Source organism: Scylla paramamosain, chromosome 46, assembly GCF_035594125.1.
Source record: "Scylla paramamosain isolate STU-SP2022 chromosome 46, ASM3559412v1, whole genome shotgun sequence".
NCBI lineage: Eukaryota > Metazoa > Arthropoda > Malacostraca > Decapoda > Portunidae > Scylla > Scylla paramamosain.
In genome coordinates, this window is record NC_087196.1 from 3,854,729 (window position 1) to 3,880,857 (window position 26,129).

The 26,129-nt window shown below is 44.0% G+C and overlaps 1 protein-coding gene across 3 annotated transcripts; it reads left to right on the forward strand.

Annotated features, from left to right (window-relative positions):
* The first annotated feature begins 701 nt into the window (after positions 1 to 701).
* Positions 702 to 24,811, forward strand: LOC135094749 (tyrosine-protein phosphatase non-receptor type 18-like). Of its 3 annotated transcripts, none has more exons than XM_063995094.1 (9): positions 702 to 1,557; positions 4,427 to 4,535; positions 8,001 to 8,113; positions 10,201 to 10,299; positions 10,783 to 10,933; positions 11,593 to 11,801; positions 15,641 to 15,884; positions 17,049 to 17,120; positions 17,413 to 17,899. In XM_063995094.1, exons 1-9 carry the CDS (start codon positions 1,285 to 1,287, stop codon positions 17,760 to 17,762), a joined length of 1,620 nt encoding a protein of 539 aa, XP_063851164.1. In that variant the 5' UTR covers positions 702 to 1,284; the 3' UTR covers positions 17,763 to 17,899. The 3 variants fall into 3 exon arrangements, 2 of the variants coding, with proteins under 2 accessions (XP_063851164.1, XP_063851163.1); XM_063995093.1 differs by having other exon boundaries at positions 711 to 1,557; positions 17,410 to 17,905; XR_010263960.1 differs by lacking the exons at positions 702 to 1,557; positions 4,427 to 4,535; positions 8,001 to 8,113; ... (2 more) ...; positions 11,593 to 11,801; positions 15,641 to 15,884 and adding exons at positions 21,446 to 21,622; positions 22,569 to 22,621; positions 23,318 to 24,062; positions 24,472 to 24,811 and having other exon boundaries at positions 17,410 to 20,853.
* Positions 24,812 to 26,129: the final 1,318 nt, after the last annotated feature.

Sequence of the window (26,129 nt, forward strand, 5' to 3'; positions counted from 1 at the left end):
AATGTTTGTGTGGCCAGCTGTGGTGTGCCTAAGGCTCCTGAGGTGTAGCAGGCTGATCCATGAGGCTGTCCCTTTCCTCCCCTAAGGGATGACAGGGCTAACAGTGTCAGTATATACTTACCTAGTTGTGGTTTACGGGAAGGGAATAATCTCATAATTTTCCACCTCTATATCTGTCCAATTTGGTCTTAAAAGCATGGACAGTTATGGCATTGACAATGTCTTCACTGAGTTCATTCCTTTTGTTCACACTTCTGTGAGGAAAACTATACTTCTTGATGTCTCTTCCACACACACACACACACACACACACACACACAATATATATATATATATATATATATATATATATATATATATATATATATATATATATATATATATATATATATATATATATATATATATATATATATATATATATATATATATATATATATATATATATATATATAAAATGTAGTGTGTGTGTGTGTGTGTAAACCCCTTTCTAGCCCCACCCACCCCAACAAAAGAAAAGGAGAAAAATATTCACATGCAAAAGACTATCCATATATTTATCAAATTACTAATAAAACTAAATCTGATGCAGAATATAAGTGTATGTATGAGGGCATTAAAAGTTGTCCCTTCTTTTATATTAATACTTTAGTTTTATAACTGAAAATCACAATGATACCGAGGTGAAGGAGCGAAGAATGAAGCGTGACAGGAATGAAGGCATCTGTTGAGTACTGTGTTGCACTGGCCCTGTCTACTGTAGCATGTTCTCTGTTGGGAAAATACTACGTAGCTGTGTGGGGGTGTATTTCCTTATGTAGGCGTGTGTTGAGGTATGTATGGCTTTATGTGGGCGTGTGTAAGTGTGCATTTGGATATGTGTGGATTTTTTTGTTACGTGTAAGGGCGTGTGTGGACATGCGGGGACGTGTATTTCTTTATATCTCAGATGAATAGGTGCATGACAGACAAGTTACAAGTTATGTGAGGGATTACAATGCCTGAGAAATCGACGAGTGTTCAGAATGCATAATGACAAGAGGAGAAAGAAATCGAGAGAACTGAATGGGATGACCAAATTGAAAAGTGTGATGATTGGAGAAACACTCTTGACAACCCGGCAAATCATATCTGTGGTGAGAGAGCGGAACCTTTCAGAAAACGTGCTGAAATTCTTGGCAACAGGTGGTCATGTATAGTCAAATGTGAGGATAAGCTAGTTACCCCTCATTCCGTTTTCTTCGTGGCGGAGGAGAGAGTCCGGAGACACATTTTTCTTGGTAGATGGCGTGTGAGGGTCTAGGAGCCCCTGGGTGGCTGGCTGGCGAGGAGAGGGTGATAGTGTCTGTAGTTGGTGTGGTAGTGGTCCATGTTGTGGTCTTCAGTGGCCGTCAAGTGTACATTGTAGGGGTGTGCTTAGGTGACCCCCATGCATACCATGGGATGAGGGAAGGCAAATTGCCCTTAAGAACTATATTGGAAAATTTTATCAACCATGTGGATACGCTGGAGGCGAAGAGAAGCGAAGGAAATGATCAGTATGAAGTCGAGTTTCAGGTACATGTATATGTGTGTCCACCACCCCTTCCTCTCTCTCTCTCTCTCTCTCTCTCTCTCTCTCTCTCTCTCTCTCTCTCTCTCTCGTGGTATAGCAGTGTCGTGGGCAATGCGAGAGGAGTTGCATGGGGAGCAGCAAGAGCGTTTGACACGACGGTGTGTTGCCGTAGTGGAATGCACCTATACCCTTGATGCAATGCCAGGTGGGGGTGGGGCTATCTTGGGAAGTAAGGTGTTGGGCGAAGGTGATTAGGGCAGGACGGGAAGTGAAGCGCCGAAGCTAATCACAGCGAGAATGGCCAGACATCAGCTGGCGGGGCAGGGCGGCAGGGGTTACCCGGGGAGGGAAAATGCAGGTGGAGGCTGTGAGTGTGAGCTGGCCGCGCATGGGCGGGACGGCAGAGCCAGGGTCTCTCAATCCTGGGCAGGGCAGGCAAGGGGGAGAGGCAGGTTGCAATCGTGGAGTGAGAAGAAAGGGTAATGATGGTGCTATATTGTACAGGGACAGGAGACGGGAAGCTGTCCTCACCCCCAACGAGGCCCTGAGAGGCGCGGGAGGACCCTGGACAGCTACTGTGGTGGGGAAGGGAAGAGGGAGGTAGAGGTTCCTTTCACTCTTGGGCTTGCTAGCTTGTTTGTCGCTGCGCTCACCTATTTGGCTGGGTATTCATTGGATGATAGTGATGCTCTAGCCAGTCTGGCCAAGTGGAAACAAGAGCGTCATTGACAATTAATTGAAGGGACTGTAAACGTCGAGGAGATCCACTACATTCCCGTCATTCTCTGTCTGCGGAGAGAGGGATTAAGGCAGGCAGCTTCGACACCGTAATTTCTCTCTCTCTCTCTCTCTCTCTGGTGTGTGCGTGTGAATTGTTTAATCAAACGTGATATGCCTCATTTGCATAAAAAAACACACCCTTAGAAATACTGGCATCTGCAATGGAGATACCGTATATATATATATATATATATATATATATATATATATATATATATATATATATATATATATATATATATATATATATATATATATATATATATATATATATATATATATATAATCATTGCAGATGCCAGTATTTCTAACGGTATATATATATATATATATATATATATATATATATATATATATATATATATATATATATATATATATAGTATAGTTTGTTATGGTAGCGGTGTGAGGACTGGCAGTCATCATACACCTAACAAAAGCAGGAGCAGGTGTAGGTGCAGCCTGGAAACCCATCAAGCTATCCACCTGAAAAGTTCTGATAGCATTGCGCTGTGATCTCAGTTCCTTGGGAGACACGTCAGTACAGCTCGACCTTTGTCAGTAAGCAGTGATCCGCTGTCTGTTGAGGTGCCGCCTCGCCCCGCAGTCCTTTCACTGGCCGTAGTGGTGTACAGTTTAATCTGGGCATCAGAGACTCTTGATTTATCTGCGGTGGCGGTGAATCTAGTACGGCTGACTGGTGGTCGCGCCGGCGTCTTCCTTATAAGGGCATCAAGTAGAACTTTTGTCCCGCGCAACACAAACCGGTTGGTTGGCTGCCATCACCCCCTCCCTCCCTTCCAAGCCACCAGCCGTCCTGTGGGATATGGTCACCTCACTCACCTGTGGCCGCGCTGCCCTACGCCTCCAATTAGACGCCGTCTCCCTCTTTCCCTCACTCTGGCCTGCATTCTGAAATGCCTTGTTCTCTCGATTACCATAATTACTTCCATAGACCACATAAATGATTATCCGGGTTCTTAAGACTGTTTATCTTGTTAACAATATATAAATCCTGCCAATTAGTCACTAGAAACCCAAAAACACCCTTGAAAACTCGTATCGCTTCGCCACGACCATTTTTTGAAGGCCATGAAGATGATATGTCGCGTTTTCAAGACTTTCTCCTTTTAGTAATGTACAAGGTACTGATCTGTCATTAGGATCATAAAAAAAAAAAAAAACCTTGATAACTCGTGCAATTTCAACTAGAGCCTTTCGAAAGAAGGGGAGGTGCGTCGAAGTGTTTCACAATACGGTCCTCACAGCCTCTTCGCGGCAAGGAAGGCGGCTGTCATTTTTGAGCGGGTGAGGCTGGTAAAGCTTCTTACAGTAGATCTTCTGGAAGAGGCCCTCTTGCCTGTATATCCATCTCAGAATTTTCAGCTAAATTGACGTAAAGATACCACAAGTGTTGACATGCACTATAATGAAGAAGAGTTTTTTTTTTTTTTTTTTTTTTTTTTTTTTGTGGGGGGGGGTGAATGAGTGGCAGGCTGGCATTTTAGAGGCGTGAACACGACAAATCAGAGATGCTAGGGTCGTGACGTCACTCAATTCCTTCCAAGGTTACTTGTCCACTCGCTCTTGTGTGTTTTGGCCCGCCTGAAAATTAAAGGAATGCATTTACTTACTTGTTTGCTAATACGTAGTTCAAGTGATGGGAGAAAAAGAGGGAGCGGGAATAATGAGATAGCGGTGATTTGTGAGAGTTCGGAGGGAGAGGGAAGTGTTGACAAAGCTTCCCAGACATTATCGTGCGGTCTCGCTCCTCCCTCTTGTCTCCTGTCTTTTTTTTTTCCAGCCTAATTCACGGTGATTTTATATTGTTAAGGGGAATATTTTATATATGAATATTCTTCCATGCCTGTGAATACTAAGAAGAAAAGTACAGTGCAGGAAAACGAGAGAAAATGAAAATAAGGAATGTTTTCCCCCTCCTCTCCTCTTCTTTCTTTAGTGCCGTGTAAGATGCTATAATATACTCTGATGAGGAGAATAGTGATATTGTCTCGATGACGTTAGTTGTAAGTGGTGACGATGACTTGTGGCTGTATTACAATGTAGTAATGGTTGTTGTTTTCATCCCAGGAACTGAAACAGCTGACCGAGAGTCTCAGAGGACGAAGTGATTTTTCCTGCACCCAAGGAGAAAAAGATGTTAACAGAAGGAAAAACAGATACAAAGACATCCTTCCTTGTAAGTATGCTGATCATGCTGAGTGCTTACTATAGTGAAATACGAAAGTCAAGTAAGCTTGTCATATTACCATAGTGTAATTAAAGCTGCAAAGGAGTTTACCATATTTGCCAATGCGTATTATAGTGAAATTACACTGACAAAATAATTTACCATAACAAATGCTTATCACAGGGAAATTAGAAAGGCAAGGGAGTTTACCATACTTATCATGCTTCCATGTTGCAGTAGGTGTACCACCTCACCACCACAGAAACTGCTTCTAGAGAGAGAGAGAGAGAGACATACTGTTATAGTGTACTCTAAAATATTAAATTCACATTGTACTCTCTCTCTCTCCCTCTCCTTCTTCTTCTTCTTCTTCTTCTTCTTCTTCTTCTTCTTCTTCTTCTTCTTCTTCTTCTTCTTCTTCTTCTTCTTCTTCTTCTTCTTCTTCTTTCACTACTCTTAAGATGCATAGGATGCATAGCCGAAAGGCATGAATTGTTTTAGTTGATCCCCTTCCTGTAAGTCAACTGCTGCCTCTCCTACATGTATAATTAAAAAAAAAATGGAAGCTTTTACTTGCCGATAAGTTAATCCACCAAAGATTACAAGAGGTGGAAGGCTGAGTGGAAGAAGGGCTCATGGGTCCTTAACTTTGTAGCATGACCTTACCTGCCACTTACTGCTGTACATGCTTAGCTCAGCACAGGCACCTGCAGCAGCTTGCATTGGTTCATCTCTGGGTGCATGACACATTTAAACTGGCACGCTTAGCTCAGCACATGCACCTGCGGCAGCTTGCATTGGCTCATCTTTGCACACACAACACATGTAAACTGGCATGCTTAGCTCAGCATAGGCATCTGCGGCAGCTTGCATTGGTTCATTTCTCCATGCATGACACACACAGACTGGCACACTTAGCTCAGCACAGGCACCTGCGGCAGCTTGCGTTGGCTTATCTTTGCACGCACGACACATGTACACTCTGGTGTTGATACTGTGAGATTAGAGTGTGTGGGATGGCCAGCTGTGACCACCTTGGCTGGCCCTAAAGTGCCTGACAAAACCCCATGTATTCCCAATTCTTTAATTTTTCATTATCTTTGGGCTGCCCCTCAGATTTTCAAAACCATATAACATAAAACTGTGAATGCCAAGGGATGACCATATTTGATAATAATAATAATCAGTTTAATTTTAACATTTTAGGAGGGTGTAGAAGCAGTAACTATTCTAATACCATTAAGTACTTAAAATAAAACTAATATAGAAATGATTAGCAATGTAAATAATAATAATACTATCTCTTTCCACTATGTGCTGACAAGGCTGAGTTTGTAAATGTGTGGTGCTTTGTCTGGGCCAGCCTGGTATATAGGTGGATAGGTAGATAGATAGATAGGAGGAAAAAATAAATAAATAAGAATTGTAATAATAATTGATATCCACACAAAGACTGCATTGTCCCAAATATAGTTTGCACAACGAATATGATTTAATATGGATTTATGGCCTGTATTCAGAAAGACATCAGTCTCTCACAACGATGATTTTCAAAGGCCATGGACATGGTTAACTTTTTTTTTTTTTTTTTTTATGTAGGAAGGATACTGGCCAAGGGCAACAAAAATCTAATAAAAAAAATGCCCACTGGGGAGGTGAGAACTGGGTTCTCAGGAGTGTTTCTTCTGTTAATAATGTAGAAATCTCGTTAATTTGTCACTAGAATTGTAAAAACACTGAAAATCCTTTAACTTCAACTGGAACCCTTTGAAAGTAGTGGAGGTGCAGTGCAGAGGTGTTGCAGAATATGGTCCTATGTACCAGCTGAAGGCTGTGTGAGAGAGAAAGCCTTTTATAAAACAGGACAGCGAATGGAAGGTGGAATATGCAGCAATAGAGTATGTGGGGAGGTGGATTGTGCCAGAGTGGCATGTTGTATGTATAGGCAGACAGCAAATGAGAAACTGCTTGAAACACTTCCAAGGAACAGCCTTCAGAATAGATGAGATTTGATTACATTACATGGTGGTGGTGGTGGTGGTGGTGGCTTTCAGTAAGGGCTACAATAATAATAGCAATAATGATAATAATTCATTGTTTACCATAACATATTGACTTGGCTTACAATTATTTTTTAATAGATAACTATTTTATTGAAAGTTTGAAACTAAAAGTGTTAGGCTTTCTGTCAGCAAGAGGATTTAATTATTCTCTCTCTCTCTCTCTCTCTCTCTCTCTCTCTCTCTCTCTCTCTCTCTCTCTCTCTCTCTCTCTCTCTCTCTCTCTCTCTCTCTCTCTCTCTCTCTCTCTCTCTCTCTCTCTCTCTCTCTTCTCTCTCTCTCTGTGTGTGTGTGTGTGTAAGGGGTGCCAAGGGGATGTTGTGGCACTCTCTGAAAATAACATAGAGAGAGAGAGAGAGAGAGAGAGAGAGAGAGATTCTTGCTTCTCTATCATGATGCTTTGCTATTTAGACTTTCTCTTATATTTTGCTTAGGACTGTTTTTTGTACTTCTCTTTGCTGTTACAAAAAAATTATCTGGAAATTGCTAAATGTTTTGGTGATATCCATTGGAGGTGTGTGTGTGTGTGTGTGTGTGTGTGTGTGTGTGTGTGTGTGTGTGTGTGTGTGTGTGTGTGTGTGTGTGCTATTTTCTACAGTTCCTACTTGAGACTCTTTGTAAAATAACTTGTGATGATCTGAACACCTGAAAGCAGAGAGACTGCCAAGGGTGGATTTGCTTATGTATTAGGTGTGTGTTAATGACTGCAGTTATAATGAGGATAATGAGGTGGATTATTTAGTAGATTTATGTTACTCTTTATTCAGTATGTAATGTGAATGAGTATATGTACCTGCATACTGTGGTCAATAAGTCCTATCTGTATATTTGTCTGTCTTTATCTTCTCTAGTTTTGGTTCATTGTTTTGGCTCTTCTTCATGGACTGGTACCTCACTGGGTCTTTTATCTTTATATTTGTCTATCCATCTTCTCTAGTTTTAGTTCATTCTTTTAGCTCTTTTTCATGGACTGGTACCTCAGTGGATCTTTTTTTTATTTAAATGTAATGTGAGTTACTCCCTGCTTCTGTGTCTCTTCCGTCCTATGATTTGAATTCTTTCAAGAGGGAGATTTCAACACACTTATCCTTTAATGACAACTGCTTTTGACTCTGTTTGGGGACTGGCACTCAGTGGGCTTTTTTTTATTTTCTTAGTTTTGCTGCCCCCTCTTACATACAAAAAATAAATAAATAATAAAAAATGTACTTGCATACTGTGGTCCATAAACCCTGTCTATGTATCTATCTGCCCATCAATCTATCTTCCTCTCTATTTTTGGTTAATTCATTTACCCCTTCTTCTTTTGGGGACTAGCACCTCAGCCTTTTTATTTATTTATTTATTTATTTATTTATTTATTTATTTATTTATTAATTTACCAAACACTTAATAACGACACTTTTTTCCACAGATGACTACAGCCGCGTTGTCTTGAGTTGTTTTCCTGGAGTGCCTGGCAGCGACTACATCAATGCCAACTTCATCAGAGGGGCCAGTGGCTCCCGGGCCTATATTGGCTCCCAGGTAGGCTCCACAGGGCAGGTTGAAAGTATATACTGGGTTGTAAGCATTTATTGATTGAGTTGTTACATTGTAGACATATAAACACCAAGTAAAATGTAATAATGTTTGTGTGTGTGTGTGTCAGTGTGTGTATGTTCTTACCTTATTCTTTTTGCTTGATTGTGTTTTTACAGGATTGAGACAAACTCATAATGTGTGTGTGTGTGTGTGTGTGTGTGTGTGTGTTTTCATATCACATTGTTCTTACCTAATTGTATTTTAACAGGATTTAGTGAAGCTCACATAGTGTCCCATCTCATGTGTGTGTGTGTGTGTGTGTGTGTGTGTGATTCACCTATGGTCGTCTGCTGGTCACCCAGCCAGCTGTTACCCTACAGAAAGAGCTCAGAGCTCATAGTGACTGATCTTTGGGTAGGACTGAGACCACTTACACACCACACGCCAGGACTGAGAGATCACAACCTCTCGGGTTACATCCTGTACCTACTTGCTGCTAGGTGAACAGGGCCTACACATTAAGAGGCTCGCCCATTTGCCTTGCAGCGCCCGGGATTCAAACCCTGGCCTTCTTGGCTGTGACCTGAGCGTGCTAACCACTACACTACGCAGTGTGTGTGTGTGTGTGTGTGTGTGTGTGTGTGTGTGTGAATTGGTTTTTAATACCAGTGGGAGGAAAGTGCAAGGTCAGAAGTTAGTATATGAAATTAATCTGGGTTTTCACTGAAAGAAGTTTGAAGAATACTGCGTTATTGTCCCTGTCTTGTAGAGATGGTGCAGTCCCTCACAGCCTCTGTATAGTGTCAGTATCTTGCTAAAGATTGAAAGGAAGATAATACATGTTCCCAAGCAGCTGTGCAGTTGTTTATGGCTGTTGCTTGTGCTTTTAATAATGGTTAGGCGGAGAGAGAGACCTGTATTCTGAGATATTTTACTCTCTCTCTCCACAACTTTTCCAAGGCCACAGAAATTATTAGTTATTTTCTTAAGAGTGTTTCTCCTGTTAATAATGTATAAATCTTGTTAATCTATCACTGGAACCACAAAAAACACCTTTGAAAACTCATGTAACTTCACCATAAGTATTTCAAAAGGCCAAAGAGATGATTAGCTGGCTTTTCAAGAGTGTTTCTCTAGTTGTTAATGTACAGATCTTATTAATCTGTTTGTAGAACCATAAAAATACCCTTGAAAAGCTGTGTTGCTTCAGCAAGAGCCTTTAGAATGTTGTGGAGGTGTGGCCAGAAGGGTTTCAGAATACAGTCCATAATCTCACTGTGAAATGTAGCTCGGTACAAGAAGCACTGGGTAGAGAAGGGACAGAACAAGGCACAATTATGCACTTTTGAGTAAATTAAGGTTAATTAATCACAGGTACACTGAAAGCAGGAGAATTATTTCTCCTTCAGCTTGTTTTGTCTTCCCATTGCAGGCATGAAAGATGGATTTTGTCTCTTGCATCTTTCTTGTCCAGTGTTTCACGCATGCATAACTATTACTGCCTTCCCAAACACTATAATTATGTTGAATTGCTTATCAATTCAGCTTACTGCCTTCCCAAACATAATTATGTTGAATTGCTTTCAGTTCAGCTTCCTGGCTTCTCAAACACTATAATTATGTTGAATTGCTTATCAATTCAGCTTACTGGCTTCTCAAACACTATAATTATGTTGAATTACCTATCAATTTAGCTTGCTGGCTTCTCAAAGACTATAAATATGTTGAATTGGTTATGGGTTCAGCTTGCTAAGGACACCTTCATTAGTATTATTATATTGGGATGCAAATACTTGAGGTGGAGCAGGCAGGGGAATTCCCTGCATGAACTAGGCCCACGGTATCTCATATGTTGGTTTACTTAGTGTGTGATACGTTCTTCAGATATTTGTGTACGGTAAACCAAGGCTATGTAATGTGAAAAATTAAGTTATGTTTGCATCCTGCTGTCATTAGTATCTGGTTATTGAGTAGAAAAGTAGGTTATAATTATTTGCATCTCACTGTAATATCTGGTAATTGAGTTGAGAAAGTAAATTATGATGCACAGAGTGAGTGAGTGTAGTGATGTGGATTTTTCTTGCCATCAGGGACCACTGGCCCATACTGTGCCTGACTTCTGGAGGATGGTGGTGGAGTGTGAGGTGCAGGTCATTATTATGGCCTCCAACGAGACGGAGGGAGGCAAGGTGAGTGTGAACCTAACGGCACAAAGCCTTTATGTGTTTGTCAGGAGAGGCCATACAGTCTGTACAGGTTTTTCAATAGTAGGCTTTTCCCCTATCATGGATGTCTGCTAATAGATATAGTGAATGAACACATCATTCATACTCTTAGCCCTAATAATTATCTATCTATCTCTGTACCAGGCCAGCAGTCCCACATGGGGTGGCCCAGATAAACCACCACACACACACACACACACACACACACACACACACACACACACACACACACACACACACACACACACACACACACACACACACACACACACACACACACACACAGAACAAGCAGGAGTTTTATATATATATATATATATATATATATATATATATATATATATATATATATATATATATATATATATATATATATATATATATATATATATATATATATAAATCTTTAATTTTGAGTGTACCTTACTGAATGTACCTTCCCCACAGCATAAGTGTGAATGCTACTGGGTGAACAACCAGAATGAGGAGCGGCAGTTTGGCACTGTCAGTGTGTCCTTTGTGAAGGCGCGGCAGGTGTGTCCTGACTTCATGGTGCGGACTCTCAAGATTAAGTACACCACTGATGCTGGCACTACTGGTGGGTGCCACTACTCTTCTTTTATTCATGTGAGAGGGGCACTGGCTAAGACCAATAAAAGTGGAAAAAAGACCTGAGGTGCCAGTTCTAAAAGAAAGGTCACAAGGATCACTCAAAATTCAAGGATAAGTGTCTTGAAACCTCTCTTGGGTTCCCAGGGGTGGAATGGATGCATCCTCTCCTTCCCTCCCTTGTTGCCCTGGCTGTCCCTTACTGTCTTGTCTTGTCTACTTCAGACAGACTGATGAAAGTTACTGAGAGTCTTCTAAATACTTAAGACAGACATCCTTTCCTCCTCCTCCTCCTCCTCCTTCCTGCATATTTCTCCTCATTCCATCCCCTCCTTCTTTTCCCTGCTTTTCCCCTTATCCCATCCTCTCCTTCCTGCATATTTCTCCTCATCACAGTCTCTTTCCCTCATTACAGCCTCTCTCGCTGCATATTTCTCCTCTCACAGCCTCTCTCCCTTGTTCCTTCCTCTCCCCTCTTTCTTTCTACTTCTCTCCCCATTACCACCAAACCTTCACCTGTCCTCTGCCCAGAAGAACACACCATCTACATATATGTTTTCTTTCCTTCACATTTCTCCTCGCCTCAGCCTCTCCCCATCACCCCATCCTCTCCCCGTCACCACCAAGCCCATGTCTCTCTCTCCACAGAGGAGCGCACCATCTGCCAGTTCCACTATGTGCTGTGGCCGGACCATGGCGTGCCGGAGACAGTGCGACCCCTGCTGGACATGGTGCGGCTGGTGAGGGACTGTCAGGCCTCGGAGACCCTGCCGGTACTGGTGCACTGCTCAGCTGGCTGTGGGCGCACTGGGACCATCTGTGCCATTGATTATGTGTGGGGTCTCCTCAGGGCTGGGGTGAGGCACTGAGCTTTTCTATATTTACCATACCACATTACAAGACTATTCGTTAACATACCGTATTTGATGGCTCATAAGACGCACGGGCTCATAAGACGCACCCAGTTCTGGCATGTATTGAAATAGAAAAAAACAAAAATTAACAGATTTAGGCTATCGATATGAAGTCAAGGAATTCAAGCGACATTTGAAGACTCTCACGTGCATTTAGATCACTATTAGATACCAATACTCAGCATTTAAAAGTTTAATTTATGCTAGCAGCTTACTTGTTCTTTTTGGGGTTTTGTTGAGGCTGTGATGGCCGTGACATCACAGCCTGGCGTCCCAAAGGTGTGGTATACAGGTAGTGTTTCAGACTAGATACAGTGGAGCTGGTTGGATTTCTGGAGTCAAATCTTGGTAAGGTTGCGGGCCTTGAAAGCCAGAACGTAATGGTTCGGTTGAGGGTATTGAAAGACAAGATTGTACCAATCCTGCTGACGTGTAAACACAATCTTATTGGTATTTTAGTTGGGGCCATGCAGACTGTGATGTCACAGCCTCTAGTGCCCAAAAGGTGTGGTAAGCAGGGGAGTTTCAGTCTTAATGCGGTTCAGCTGAATGTAAACATTAACTGCACCTAGCTCTTGGCGGCACCATTAACTGAGGGACTACAGTGATAATAAAATTTTTTCATACTTTATTTTTTAGCATCTTTCACATGTAATTCTTATGCAGTATTTTAGTACATTTTCAAAGCCAAAGGATGTGTAAAAGCAGACTTACTAACTTTATTTTCTAAAGTGTATTTTACTTGAAATATTATTTCATTCATCATAAAATTTAGTACAATTGTATCTTTTAATTCGTATTCAAATCACAACAAATTCATAATATTCACTTTGAATACCTTGCACAAATTACTATAGTTTACCTACTACATTTTATTCAAATTCAAATCCGTGAAAATAAATTAGTTTTATTCTTAGAAGTTACAAAAGTAAAAAACCAAATCTGAAGTGTTTCATTCCTTTTTTTAATTCAAATAAATTTTCGTGCAAATAAATTGATCTTATTCATTCTGAAATCTTACACAACAAAACTAAAGAGTTTTTAATTCAAATTCATGAAAATAAATTGATTTTATTCATTCTGAAATTTGCTTAGCACAACTGTAGCATTTTTATTCACATCCAAACCCTACAAAATCATTGTCACTGTCATCAGTACTGCATTCCTCAAGCTCACCAGAATCACTACTAGAAGTAGAAGAGTCACTGCCTTCGTATAGAAGGTCATCCTCTGTGCCCTCAAGATCATTACTGATGCCACATTTCTTGAATGAAAGCACCACTGTCTCTGTTTTTACTTTATCCCAAGCAATTTTTACCCACTGGCAAACCTGGGCTATTGTAGGCTTCTTGATGAAGCCCGATGGTGTTTTGTCATGTTGCGGGAGTCTCATCCACGCGTTCCACTGCTCACGCATATACACCTTGAAAGGTTTGTTTATGCAAACATCAAGTGGTTGCAACTGGCATGTTAGTCCACCAGGTATTACAGCCACTTTTGTGTTTAGATTGTGTACTCTGTTCTTGGTAGCCTGAGTTAAATGAGCCCTAAATTGATCCCACACAAGAAGTGATGTTTTTTTTATAAGTCCCCCAGGACGCCGTGACCATACTTTGTCAAGCCACAGCTTCACACCATCCTCATCCATCCAGCCCTTAGGATGAACATGAATAAAGATACCTGGTGGAATGCTTTCTTTGGGAAAGGTTTTCCTCTTGAATATGAGGAAAGGTGGTAATTTAGTGCCATCAGCACAACAAGCCAGTACTGCTGTAAAATGAGTTTTCTCATGGCCTGAGGTTTTAATAGTCACAGTCTTAGAACCTTTAAAATCAACTGTTTTATTAGAAGGCACATCAAATGACAGTGGTACTTCATCCATATTTGCAATTTGTCCCATTTCAAAATGGGTGTCCTTTCTGAGATTTATAACGTATTTATGAAACTCAAGAATTTTGTTTTCATATGCCATAGGCATTTTTTGTGATATTTTTGTTTTTAGTTCGCATTGCTAATCCATTCCTTTTCATAAATCTATAACACCAGCCCTCATTACCACCAAAATCATCATAGCCTTTGGCAGTTGCCCTTTCTTTAGCTTCAAAAATTATTTGTTTTAGTTGTTACTATTGCACCCTGATTCCTTTGATCAACAACCCAAGCCTTCATCTCCTCTTCCAGTTCCACCCATTTAGCTTTCTTTGTGCGAAGACCATGTTTTGATTTCACAGCTTTCTGAAGTTCTTCCTCTTGTTTTCGCCAAAAACGAATCATTTTCTCAGTTGGAGGTGGACCAAAATGTCTAGCAGCAGCTCTGTTGCCGTTTTCCTTAGCATATTGTATTACTTGTAGCTTGTATGCAATTGTGTAATTGTGTCGTTTTTGACTCCATCATGTTGTGTAATAAAATCTGGAAGTTTTAAACACTCTTGCATAAGCTATTACATGAATATTATGCAGATCATCACCTCAAGCCAGCCTATCCCATGACACTCAATTCCTTTATAGAAGAAATATTCGTTCTCAAGGTGTATTAGTCTATTTTCATAAAGAAAAAGTTTCTCTAGCTTCAATCTTTTTCATATGTATGCAAAGCAAGAATGTTAAAAAGATAGGTTCAATTTAATTGTATGAAAGTGTGGCTATTGTCTTACCTCAATCAGTAACGGCGTCACACTCGGTGTCACCGAGTACGTCATGTCGGAGCGCAACCGACCGCGTTTGTTTGAAAAACGTGGTGCACCATCTCCACCTTGCCAGAACCTTCTCCACAAATCCAACCAGCTCCATCACATCTAGTCTAATATTATAATTGGATACCTCACCTTTGGGGCATCAAAGGCTGTGACATCACAACCTACACTGCCCCAACAAAACTCCAAGAAGAAGTGGTGCATGGTTAAGCAAATTCTTCCTGACTGGTCAAAGTCTATGTGGATTACCAGTAAGTATGAGATACTACACATTGGTACCTTGAAAGAAAGAGCATTTTGTGGCGTACTACCAATCATGACTTTATTTAGTTGTGCAAAGACATCTGTGGTTTGAATTTAGAGCCTCTGTTGCCGTAGACTTGTAACCTATTACTGCCTCAAAGTTGGACCTTTGCCTCATTGGACGCAGGCTAATTTACTGACCCTTTTCTGAGAAAAAAGTAGCGTCTTATGAGCCATCAAATACGGTATGTGTGGGGCTGTGTATTCTTCTTAATTGGGACTGAGTTTTGTTGTTTTAGGTGCCACATTGTAAAAAATGAAGATTGTTTTACTTTTCAGATTACAAGGCATTGGGTTATTAGTTGTCTTTACTTTTTCAGACTACAGAGCATCAGTTTTTGTTGTTTTGATCCCCTCACTTTAAAATATTCAGAATGTATCATTTCTCAAACTGCAAGGAGTAATTTTAGCCATCACATTCTAAAAAGATTAAGTTTGTATTATTTTTCAGACTAAGGCATTTAGTTATTGGGTAATTGTTACCAACCTACTTTAAAATATTCCTTTCTCTCTCTCTCTCTCTCTCTCTCTCTCTCTCTCTCTCTCTCTCTCTCTCTCTCTCTCTCTCTCTCTCTCTCTCTCTCTCTCTCTCTCTCTCTCTCTCTCTCTCTCTCTCTCTCTCTCTCTCTCTCTCTCTCTCCTATCTTTCACCCCCATCAGCATCTCAGTAAGTCTTTCCCAATGGCATCTTAGCAAAAACATTCTCTCCCTGTCTCCTTTTGTTTCTCTCTTTCTCCCTTCCTGTCTTTCACTCCCATCAGTGTCTCAGTAAATCTTTCCCCACAGCGTCTCAGTGAAAACCTGGACCTGTTTGGGCTGGTGAAGGAAATGCGGCGGCAGCGGGTGGCGATGGTGCAGACTCGGGAGCAGTACATCCTCCTGCACCGGGCTGTGAGGGAACTGTTCAAGGAGAGACTCAAGGTGATCGACGCCCACCCCTATGAGAACATTGCCACCGACGGGACACCTCTCATTCTGCGGGAGAAAGAGAGTGACTATGAGGAGCTGTACATGAGGCCAGAGAAGCAAGGTCTGTGTGTGTGAGAGAGAGAGAGAGAGAGAGAGAGAATTTTTATTGCTTTTCTGTCTTCAGTTTTTTCTATCTTTTCTATATTTTTCTGCTTTTTCTGCTTTTCTATTTCTTTTTTTGTTTTTTCTACTTTTCTATTTATTTTTCAGTTTTTTACCTTTTTCTGCATTTTCTGCCTTTTCTTCTTTTACTGCTTTGTTCTGCCTTTTTTTCCTTACCAGTTTTTCAGCTCTTGTTTTTTCAGTCTTTTTTTTTTTTTTTTTTTTTTTTTTTTTTTTTTTACTGCTTTAATTTCTTTTCTGTTTTTCTGCCTTTCTTTTGCGTTTTCTTTTTCTGCCCTTTTTCTGGTTTTTCTTCCTGTTTATCTGCTTTTATGCTTTTTTTTTTATTTCTTCTATTTTTTCTACCTTTTTTACTGCACTTTTCTGGTCGTGCTTTTTCTGGTTTGTTCAGTTTTTTTGTGTTTCTTTCTACCTGTATGTTTTTTTCTGCTTTTCTGTTTCTTTTTCTGTTTATCAAGCTTTTTCTAAATTTTTTTTTTGCCTCTTGTTGCCTGTTTGCCTTTTTCTACATTTTCTACAGTTTTCTGCCTTTTCTACCTGTTTTTCTTCTTTTTTAAATTTCTTTTTGTTTCTACCTTTTTCTGCACTTTTCTGCCTTTTCTGTTTTTTTCCTGCTTTTCTACTTGTTTTCTGCTTTTCTTCTTTTTCAGTTTTCTGCTTTTTTTGTTTTTTCTATCTTTTAGTTTGTCTACCTTTCTTCTAGACTTTTCTGCCCTTTTCTTTTTTTCTGACTTTTTTTATGCCTTTTCTACTTATTTTTGTGCCTTTCCTATTTTTCTGTACGTTTTTTACCCATTCTCTGTCTTCTGCCTTTTCCTACTTTTTTAGGAGGGGGGCAGAAGGGGGAAAGACTGTGAGAAATAGTGTGTGTGTGTGTGTGTGTGTGTGTGTGTGTGTGTGTGTGTGTGTGTGTTATTGCAGTATAGATGAGTTGTATATAATTTCTATTTCAAATTTCTCAGAATTTGTATGAAAGACTGGATGGTGAAGTGTGGGAGAAGAAAGATATGTCAATTACATTTCTGGTGAGAATCTAGGTTTTTTTATATATCTATTTATTTATTTATTTGTATTTTTCTGATGATAGATGCATTATTTTCAGATGAGAGCGCCAAGGTGACACCACCCTCCACCATCACAACTGGGAATATCACCTGCAACACTCACCCTCAAGGTACACCACCACCACCACCATGCCATGTTGTTTTGTTGTTCTTTAGATAAACCATAACCTGATTTATATTGTATGTTTTATTTAGTCTGTATTTTTGTAGTCAATAAAATCTGTAATTTACCTGTAACTGTGTGCGTGTGTGCGTGCGAGCGAGTGTGCGTGCGTGCGTGCGTGCGTGCGTGCGTGCATGCGTGTGTGTGTGTGTCACTTTGTATTGACTGTCACCCTTTATAGGAACAATGGCTTGCTGCATGAACAGACATCTAATGTTTTTCCATCTCCTTCACAGCAGATAAACAGCCAACAGTCTCCCCTGGGACTCACAGTAGCTCCTCGGCTGCTGTGCTGGCGTTGCAGCTGAAGCTCATCAAGACACAGCCCTTGTCCCATGGCAGCCTCTCTCCCCACAGCCAGTCCTTCCCAGGACCCCACACCTCCCCTCCGCCGCAGCCCTCGCCTCTCTCACCCCCTCCCTGCCCACGGCCTGCACTGTGCCCTCCCCGTCCCCTAACCAGGCACACCTCAGCTTTGTGGGACCATCAGTGGCCTCGCCCATGGGGTGTGCCACCAAGCAGGGCCTGGTGCCAGGCCCTCAGTGCCTGGCCGTCAGCTCGAAGCGAGAGAAAGAAGCAGAAAACGTGACTCACAAGCAGCAAATCAACCAGCTATCCCTCTCTGCTGCCCAGGAAGTTGTTGCCTCCAGGAGTGTGACTGGGCCACCCCCAGCCATGCATTCCCCCAGCCTGGCATCTGCCCCGCCCCCAGCCAAGACCTGCAGCCCTGCCCCCAGGACTACCGCCACTACCGCTGCCACCACTGCCACTGCTGCCAGGCTGTGTGATGCCGCCCACAGGAATGACGGGGGTCAGCGGCCTAGCATTGCCAAGCTGAAGGAGATGTTTGAGCGATGCTGCCCGGCAGAGGGTCAGCCCGTCAGCAGGCTGAGCCGCAGCGCCAGCAGTGTGACTGCCCGGCCTGCCCTCAGCATCCACCCTGCTATGGACATAGGGCACAAGATCAAGCGGAAGAGCAGCCTCGGGGCAGAGGAGACCCTTGCCACCAAGAAGGCATACAAAGCCATTGAGAAATACCACCAGCAAGAGGGCAGTGGTGGTGGTGGTGGTGAGGTAGGTCCAGACACTGGCCATGCCTCCCTCAGCCCAGCTCACCCCTGCCCCTCAGGCCACCAGGGTGACAGTCACCTAAGTGCCCCAGAAGATGGCTCCACATTGGCTCTCCTGGCCCGCGTGGATGAGCGTCCAGCACTACCCGTCAAGAAGAGCAAGTCATTTCGCTACGTGCGGCCAGGGGTGGGCGCTGGACGGGCCGTGGCCGCCCCTCGGAGCCCAGAGCTCGCCAGGAAGAAGGCAGACATCAATGCTTACTTTAGTCTAGACCGCTGCCGCCCAGATGGCACAGCAGCAACCCGACACGACGGCAGTGGCAGTGGTGGTGGTGGCAGTGGCGTGACCTTCCTGGGTGACGTGCCGTCACCACGGGAAGGCTTCAAGCTATCCGTGTACCAGGTTCCTCCCCTGCCAGCCACTTCACAGGCCAGCAGGGAGGATAAGGGTGACGTACGGCCCCAGATTCCCCCAAAGCGCCTCATTGGGGAGAAATTGCGTGCTAGTAAACCACGACAATTTCTCTTGATGAATTCACAGCTTCCTTTCTCCTCCCCATCTTCCTCCTCCTCCTGCTCCTCATCCTCCATCTCCTCTGCCTCCTCCATCCACCTGTCTCATTCACAGTTACCTTGTTCTTCCTTTCTTCCATTTTCATCCCAGATTGCTTCCTCCTCCTCCTCTCATATATTCACCAGCTCCACTTCACCTTGCCAGCCCAGACACCTGCCTATCACACCTGCCTCCTCCACACACCCGTCCATGTCACATCCCACACCTGCATCCTCATCCTTCAATTCTTTATATGCCACCCCTACAGCTGTCCTCACCGCCACCTCCACCTCCACCCCTGTCACCACCACCGCCACCACCCCTTCCATCACAGATGCCTCCACTGCCTCTGCTACCATTACCACCACAGTCACTACAATCACCACCACAAACTCCTCCTCCACCACCACCATCACCACCACATCACCCACAACACCACCAGTCACCCACAACTACAGCAATCCAAGGGAGGTGCAGGTTGCCCCCCGCCGGCCCAACCAAGGCCACCCTCTCTTTGCCAAGCTGCCAGGGAATACCACCACCACCACTGCCTCGCCAGTGCAGTCTTCCTCCACAGACTGCCAAGACTCTGCTGCCATGAAGGACTACGTGAATGCCAGGCTGGTGCGGCAGCCTCAGCGGTGCCTGTACGTGCCTCTGCCAGCCAAGAGGGCCACGCTGGAGGGGCGGGCGCTGCGGGAGTATGCAAACTGCTCCCTCAGCGACCAGAGTCCTGGCAGAGTGGAGGAACCAGACTCATCCAGGCCGGCAGAGGAGGCCAAGGCTGCCGTGTACGATGACGTGAATCCCTCTAAGGCAGAGTGTGGCCCCGTGGTGTCCGGGGAGACTGCCCCCACACTCCTGTTCAACCCGACAGCCTCGGACACCAGCAGCGACCCGACCTCACCCAACACAGAGGGCTCGGGGGACTACGAGGTGATGGACTTCGGGGAGTCCAGTGCCAGTGTGGATGAGGTGTTTGAGACTGTGAACTACCAGCTGGTAGCTGCTGGGGGCAGTGCTGACCAGCAGCAGCAGCAAGGGACCAGGAGAGAGGTGGAGGGGCAGGGCCGGCGGGATCTGGATGTGGTGGCCCAGCAGGTGTTCCAGGCATGCAGAGACTACCTGCAGCAGGGCAGTGATGGTGCTGACGTGAAGGAGGTGGCCAGCAGGGTGGCCGTGGCACCGCAGGGTCTCCGCACAAGGGAACGGCGCAACAGCTACCGCCAGGCCGTCAACCACCTGCTGGGGGGAGACACCGCCCCCCCCAGAACCCCAGCCAGGCCAGCCACCTCTTCCCCCTACTGGTGCCCACAAGTACGAGACCATCTGGTTTGACAGTGTGCGGCAGCTGGCCCGGGGCAGTGGTCACAGCCCCGGTGGCCCCAGCCAGGAGCAGGAGGAGCCTCATGGCTCGCCAGCTGAGGACTTCTGGGCCAACCTGGACTTGTACAGCAGCAGCAGCAGCAAGGAGATGCTCTTCCGGGAGAAGCTGGAGGAGCTGCACTCGCTGGTGGCTGGCCTGGGGAAGCCTGGCCGCCCAGAGGAGGATGGCCCCTCCAAGGGCAGCGGCAGTGGCAGTGGCAGCCAGGGTTCCAGCCTGTCCTCCCTGTGGCATGCACCAGAGGCCCCCAGCACTCTGGAACTGCAGTGTAGCGGTGCCTCACAGCAGCCGTCCTCCCCTCAGGGTACAGATCGAGGGGCAGCAGGGCTGGTGGGGCAGCTGTGCCACACCCAGCCAGACACATCCCTGCAGAACGGCTCCATTGCACCAAGTGGCCTGTGGAGCAAACCCTTGGCATCCTACAGCTGCGCCTTGCCCACTTTGTCCAGCTGCCCACCCCACTGCAGCATGCCTCCTCCCGAGGGCATTGGCTTAGTGCAGGAGCCACCAGTGGTGCATCCTCCCCACTACAGCCTGGCTCAGCCCCGGAACACAGCAGCAGGAGGCAAGGGCAGCGCGGCACCCCACACCAAGCTGCCGCCAGTCATCAGGAGTCGTCTCCCTCACCCACACCCACAGGAGGTGGTGCTGGCAGGGGATGTGGCTTATGTGGGTGAGTATGTTTGTGCAATAATAGTAATAATAATAATAATGATAATAAAAAGTTTAAGTAGCAGCCATGAGAAATAAAATATACATACTGTTAATATAATGTTCTTTGGGTGTTACAGAGTTAGAGTGGGGGGGGTTATAGTGACAAGTGGAAGTGGTTCACATTGAAAATTGAAAGAAATTACATGGGATTTTTGTTTATGTGTATGTGTGCGTGTGTGCGCCGCCTTCATGTCTGCTAATACTCAATCTAATTTGGCTGTAAAATCTAGAATATTCCTTCCATGGACCATTTCTAGATCCAAATGGCTCTAGATTTGTGTGTGTGTGTGTGTGTGTGTGTGTGTGTGTGTGTGTGTGTGTGTGTGTGTGTGTGTGTGTGTGTGTGTGTGTGTGCGCGCGCGCGTGCGCTCACATGCATACACACATGCACGTGTGTTTTTCAGATCCTTCCAGTGACAAACTCACCAGCATTTTTTTTTTTTTTTTTTTTTTTTTTTTTTTTTTTTTTTTGACCAGTGCCAGTCTTTGATAAAAGAAAGAAAAATTAATTGACAGTCCTGCCTTGGCTCACTCTCATTGTTTTGTGGCAGGGGAGGAGTGCGTTCCGTTACGGCAGGGCAGGGCTGATGTGGCACTGTGCAGGGAGGAGAGGGAGGCCTGCGACACCCCCCTGGCACCACCAAGAGTCAAGAGGACCTCCTTCATTGGCACAGGGCGACCCACTGGTGCCTCTGACTCCTTGCATGGCTCACCTCAGCAACAGTGGTGTAAGTGGTCTGTCTGTCTGTCTGCTGTGGTGTCTTATTGTCTATCTGTCTGTCTGTCTGCTGTGGTGTTTTATTGTCTGTCTGTCTGCTGTGGTGTTTTATTGTCTGTCTGTCTGCTGTGGTGTTTTATTGTCTGTCTGTCTGCTGTGGTGTTTTATTGTCTGTCTGTCTGTCTGTCTGCTGTGGTGTTTCATTGTCTGTCTGTCTGTCTGTCTGCTGTGGTGTTTTATTGTCTGTCTGTCTACTGTGGTGTTTTATTGTCTGTGTCTGTCTGTCTGTCTGTTTACTGTGGTGTTTTATTGTCTGTCTGTCTGTCTGTCTGCTGTGGTGTTTTATTGTCTGTCTGTCTGCTGTGGTGTTTTATTGTCTGTCTGTCTATCTGCTGTGGTGTTTTATTGTCTGTGTCTGTCTATCTGTCTGTCTGCTGTGGTGTTTTATTCTGTTTCTGGTGAAGCTGTGGTGTAAGTTGTCTGTCTGTCTGTTGCTGTGTTGTGTTGTGTTGTGTTATCTGGTTCTGTTTCTGCTGAGGAGTAAGTTTTCTGTCAGTCTTGCTTCTGCTGTTTTTTTTTTTTTTTTTTTTTTTTTTAATTGGATTTTGATACATTTTCATATTTATTAATGCATTCTTATGGCTGTTGTATGTGCACTCATCTCCCAAAAAACTCTTCTTCATTAATATCATTATTATTGTGCTTTTAAGAAGTAAAATTCTCTCTCTCTCTCTCTCTCTCTCTCTCTCTCTCTCTCTCTCTCTCTCTCTCTCTCTCTCTCTCTCTCTCTCTCTCTCTCTCTCTCTCTCTCTCTCTCTCTCTCTCTCTCTCTCTCTCTCTCTCTCTCTCTCTCTCTCTCTCTCTCTCTCTCTCTCTCTCTCTGTGTGTGTGTGTGTGTGTGTGTGTGTGTGTGTGTGTGAAATAAAGGCTCACATCATTGTCTTGTCTCTCCACAGGTTTATCCATCGCTAGGGATGCCTCTCAACACAACACTCACACACTCAAGCAGGTGAGATACAAACAAATCATCAGTATTAGTAGTAGTGGTAGTGTTGTTGTTGTTGTTAATATGGTGCTTTGGGTCACCCTATGTGGGACCACAACATTTATACCAGCCTGGTATAAAAATGTATTATTATTATTATTATTATTATTATTATTATTATTATTATTATTATTATTATTATTATTATTATTATTATTATTACTACTACTACTACTACTACTACTACTACTACTACTACTACTACTACTACTACTACTACTACTACTACTACTACTACTACTACTACTACTACTACTACTACTACTACTACTACTACTACTACTGGGGATAAGAGTGTGAGTGATGTGTGTGTGAGTGTGTGGTGCCTTGTCTGGGTCACCCTATGTGGGACTGCTGGCCTGGTGAAGAAAGAAGTGTTGTTTTGGGTTATATGAGCAGAGGACCTTCACTGGACAGAGGAAGAAGGCACTAGTGATGATGATAGGCACACACTTGTTATATTTTAGATGAAGCTTGCTGCAGGTCAGGCAGTAAATAGATAGATCATTGAAGAAAGTGGTCTTGTTTTGGTCAGTTGTATGAACAGAGGACCTTTTCTGGACAGAGGAAGAAGGCACTCAGGATGACAAGAGGGACACACTTGTTACACTTCAGACCAAGCTTGTTGGTGGTCAGTCAGTAAATATAGTTTACCATCAGGTTGAGGTGAAGAGGGAGGATGAGGCACCACCAGCCATCCCTGCCAAGACAGCCGCTGCATTTGAGTTCCTGGACTCTCCACCCGACCCTGTGCCGCCCTGCAGCCCTCCACCCATCCACCTGCATTACACACACCTGCCCCCACCCAAGCCCCTGCCCAGCTCAGCTGTCTCCAGGCACCAAGCCTTCCCTGCCACTCCAGTTGCTGCACCACAGAGACAGCCCACCTTGCCACAGTTGAGTGATGGGGAGCTGTTGGTCGGGGAAGAGACAGGGGCAGGCTGCAGTTCGTCGGACTCCTCAGATGAAGAAGGAATCTTCCACAAGTTCTCCGCTCCGAGCATCTTCAGAAGGTGGCGGAGTGGAGGCAGTGGTGGGAATAGTAGTGGGGGTGGTGGGAGACAAGTGGCTCCAGCTTCACCCAAGTCCACCTTTTATGAAGGGTGGGATGACCCCATAGAGCCACCCACATCTGTCCTGGCCTCCCCCAAGCCCCTGGCCAAGGCTTTCGGCAAGCTGAGGATAAACTCTCGGTCCATGGCAGCCAACTTCAAGTCTTACCTGAGCCAGCGCAGCGGCCAGACTGAGGCGGGTGAGGGAGAGGCCCCAGGAAAGACCAACGGCTTCCCTAGCATCACCTCCGCCTCTGCCACCACTGCTGCTGCTGCACCATGGAGACCCATCCAGAAGAGTGTCAGCTCAGGAGCCACTCTCTCTCCCTTCACTCAGGTGGCCCAGGACTATAGTAAGTGCACACCCGACTCACCTCCCGTGTCCTGCTCACTGTGCCGGTGGGGGTGGGTGACGGCTGAGGGAGGTGGTGGGGTGAGCTTGAGGGCTAAGGGAAGTGCTGGTGGTGAGGCTAACACTTAATGGAGTTACTAAGGATGAGGGTGATAGGTGAGGGAGGTTCTGGGAGTTGTGGGAATAGGATGATAAGGTGAGGGAGGTATTAGTGGTGAGGGGTCTGGAAGTGAGAGATGAGGAGGATGCTGGATTGAGAGAAGTGACTGGGAGTTTCTCCTTACTCATTAGTTATAAAGGAAGAATGTGGTCAAGAAAAGTGATTTTGTTTATAAACAGGACGTGCATACACACTCGAAACACACCAACTTGACCCTGCAGATCACTAATCATGCCTCCTTGCCCTGCAGAATACCCAAATGCTATACCAAAGAAACCCGCCGGGCCGAGGGAGCTGCCGGTGGTGCTGCGGGGGCCGGCGCCGGCTGTGGGAGTGGACGGGCCGGTCAGAGTGAAGCTGGAACCTCCCAGACAGCAGTACCTCTAGGCGGCAGCTGGCTGGACATTCACCAGCTGCCACTCTGCCACTCCCACCTACCATGCTGCTCCTCTAGTGCTGTGTTGCCTTCACCTGCTGCTACACCACAACACCACACCCTCCTGCTGCTACTCATGCTGAAATCTCACACTAATCTTGTTCAATTTAAATACTTTAATTTGTGAATATTGTTAAGAAAACATAGTTTTCTACATGTGCCTTCATTTATCCTTCTGTGTGTGTGTGTGTGTGTGTGTGTGTGTGTGTGTGTGTGTGTGTGTGTGTGTTGGGAATTCAGCACACCACAGCTAACTTTTTGTCAACATACTTGACTAAATGTAATATTTATTTATTTACTATTTATTTTTCTGATAGCCTACATTGTCTTTTATATTGTCAAGTGTAAGGTAGACTACACAACAGCACTGATTTTAGCCTGCTTGAGTTGGAGGGGCAGATACAGGCACTGATGGGGGCACAAAGGTGTAGGCAGGGAGCTGTTTGTTTCTCTTCCACTTCTCCCTCTCCATTCCCTTGTATCTTCATCCCCAGCACATCCATCACTTCTCGCTTCCTCAGCATATGATGAGTTGTCTTGCAAAAGGGGAATTGCTAAGCATGAAAAATAATGTTGAGTGGAAATCCTATGCATTTCAGAAGGCAGATGCAAAACTCAGATTAAGTAATTTTGAATATAAGGGAAGTTGCGAGAAGCCATCGGGTATATATATATATATATATATATATATATATATATATATATATATATATATATATATATATATATATATATATAGTGTCAGTATGAAACATACCCACCTATTTCCACATAGCATCCCCATCCACAAATGATGAGAAATCTGTCTATAGTCATTTTAAAGCTCCCTAGTGACTCTGCAGTAACAACCTGATTACTGAGTACGTTCCGCTCATCCCATGTATATTTTTAGTCATTTTTCTCTGATAGTGATCAGCTTTCCGTGACTGGTTCACTTGAAGATCAACGAGAATTTACAAGGTCAGCCATAGCAAGCTGATAATGGTCACATTGTTTATGCTGTGGAAAGAACCTATTTTGTTTTATTGTTTTAAGAGAAACAAGCCACATTCGTTACTAAAATGTAACGCTAAAGTTGACCAGGTAATAAAGTACAAGCAAACAGCATAGGCAGATTGCATGTATGGAAAAAGCACTGCTGCCTTGGGACAATAGCCAGCAGTGGCGTACAGGGTGTCTGTAGGCTTCAGGGTGGCTTCTGCTATATTTCTCCCTGTTGTGACGATGGTAAATTTTATTTACAGTGGTATATATATATATATATATATATATTATATATATATATATATATATATATATATATATATATATATATATATATATATATATATATATATATATATATATATATATATATATATATATTATGCCCCCTGCGCCCTTTTTCTGATTTCTGGGTACGCCACTGATAGCAAGCATGTGATTATGGATATTAAACTTTGAAATACTTCGTATCTTTTATTCTTGAGATC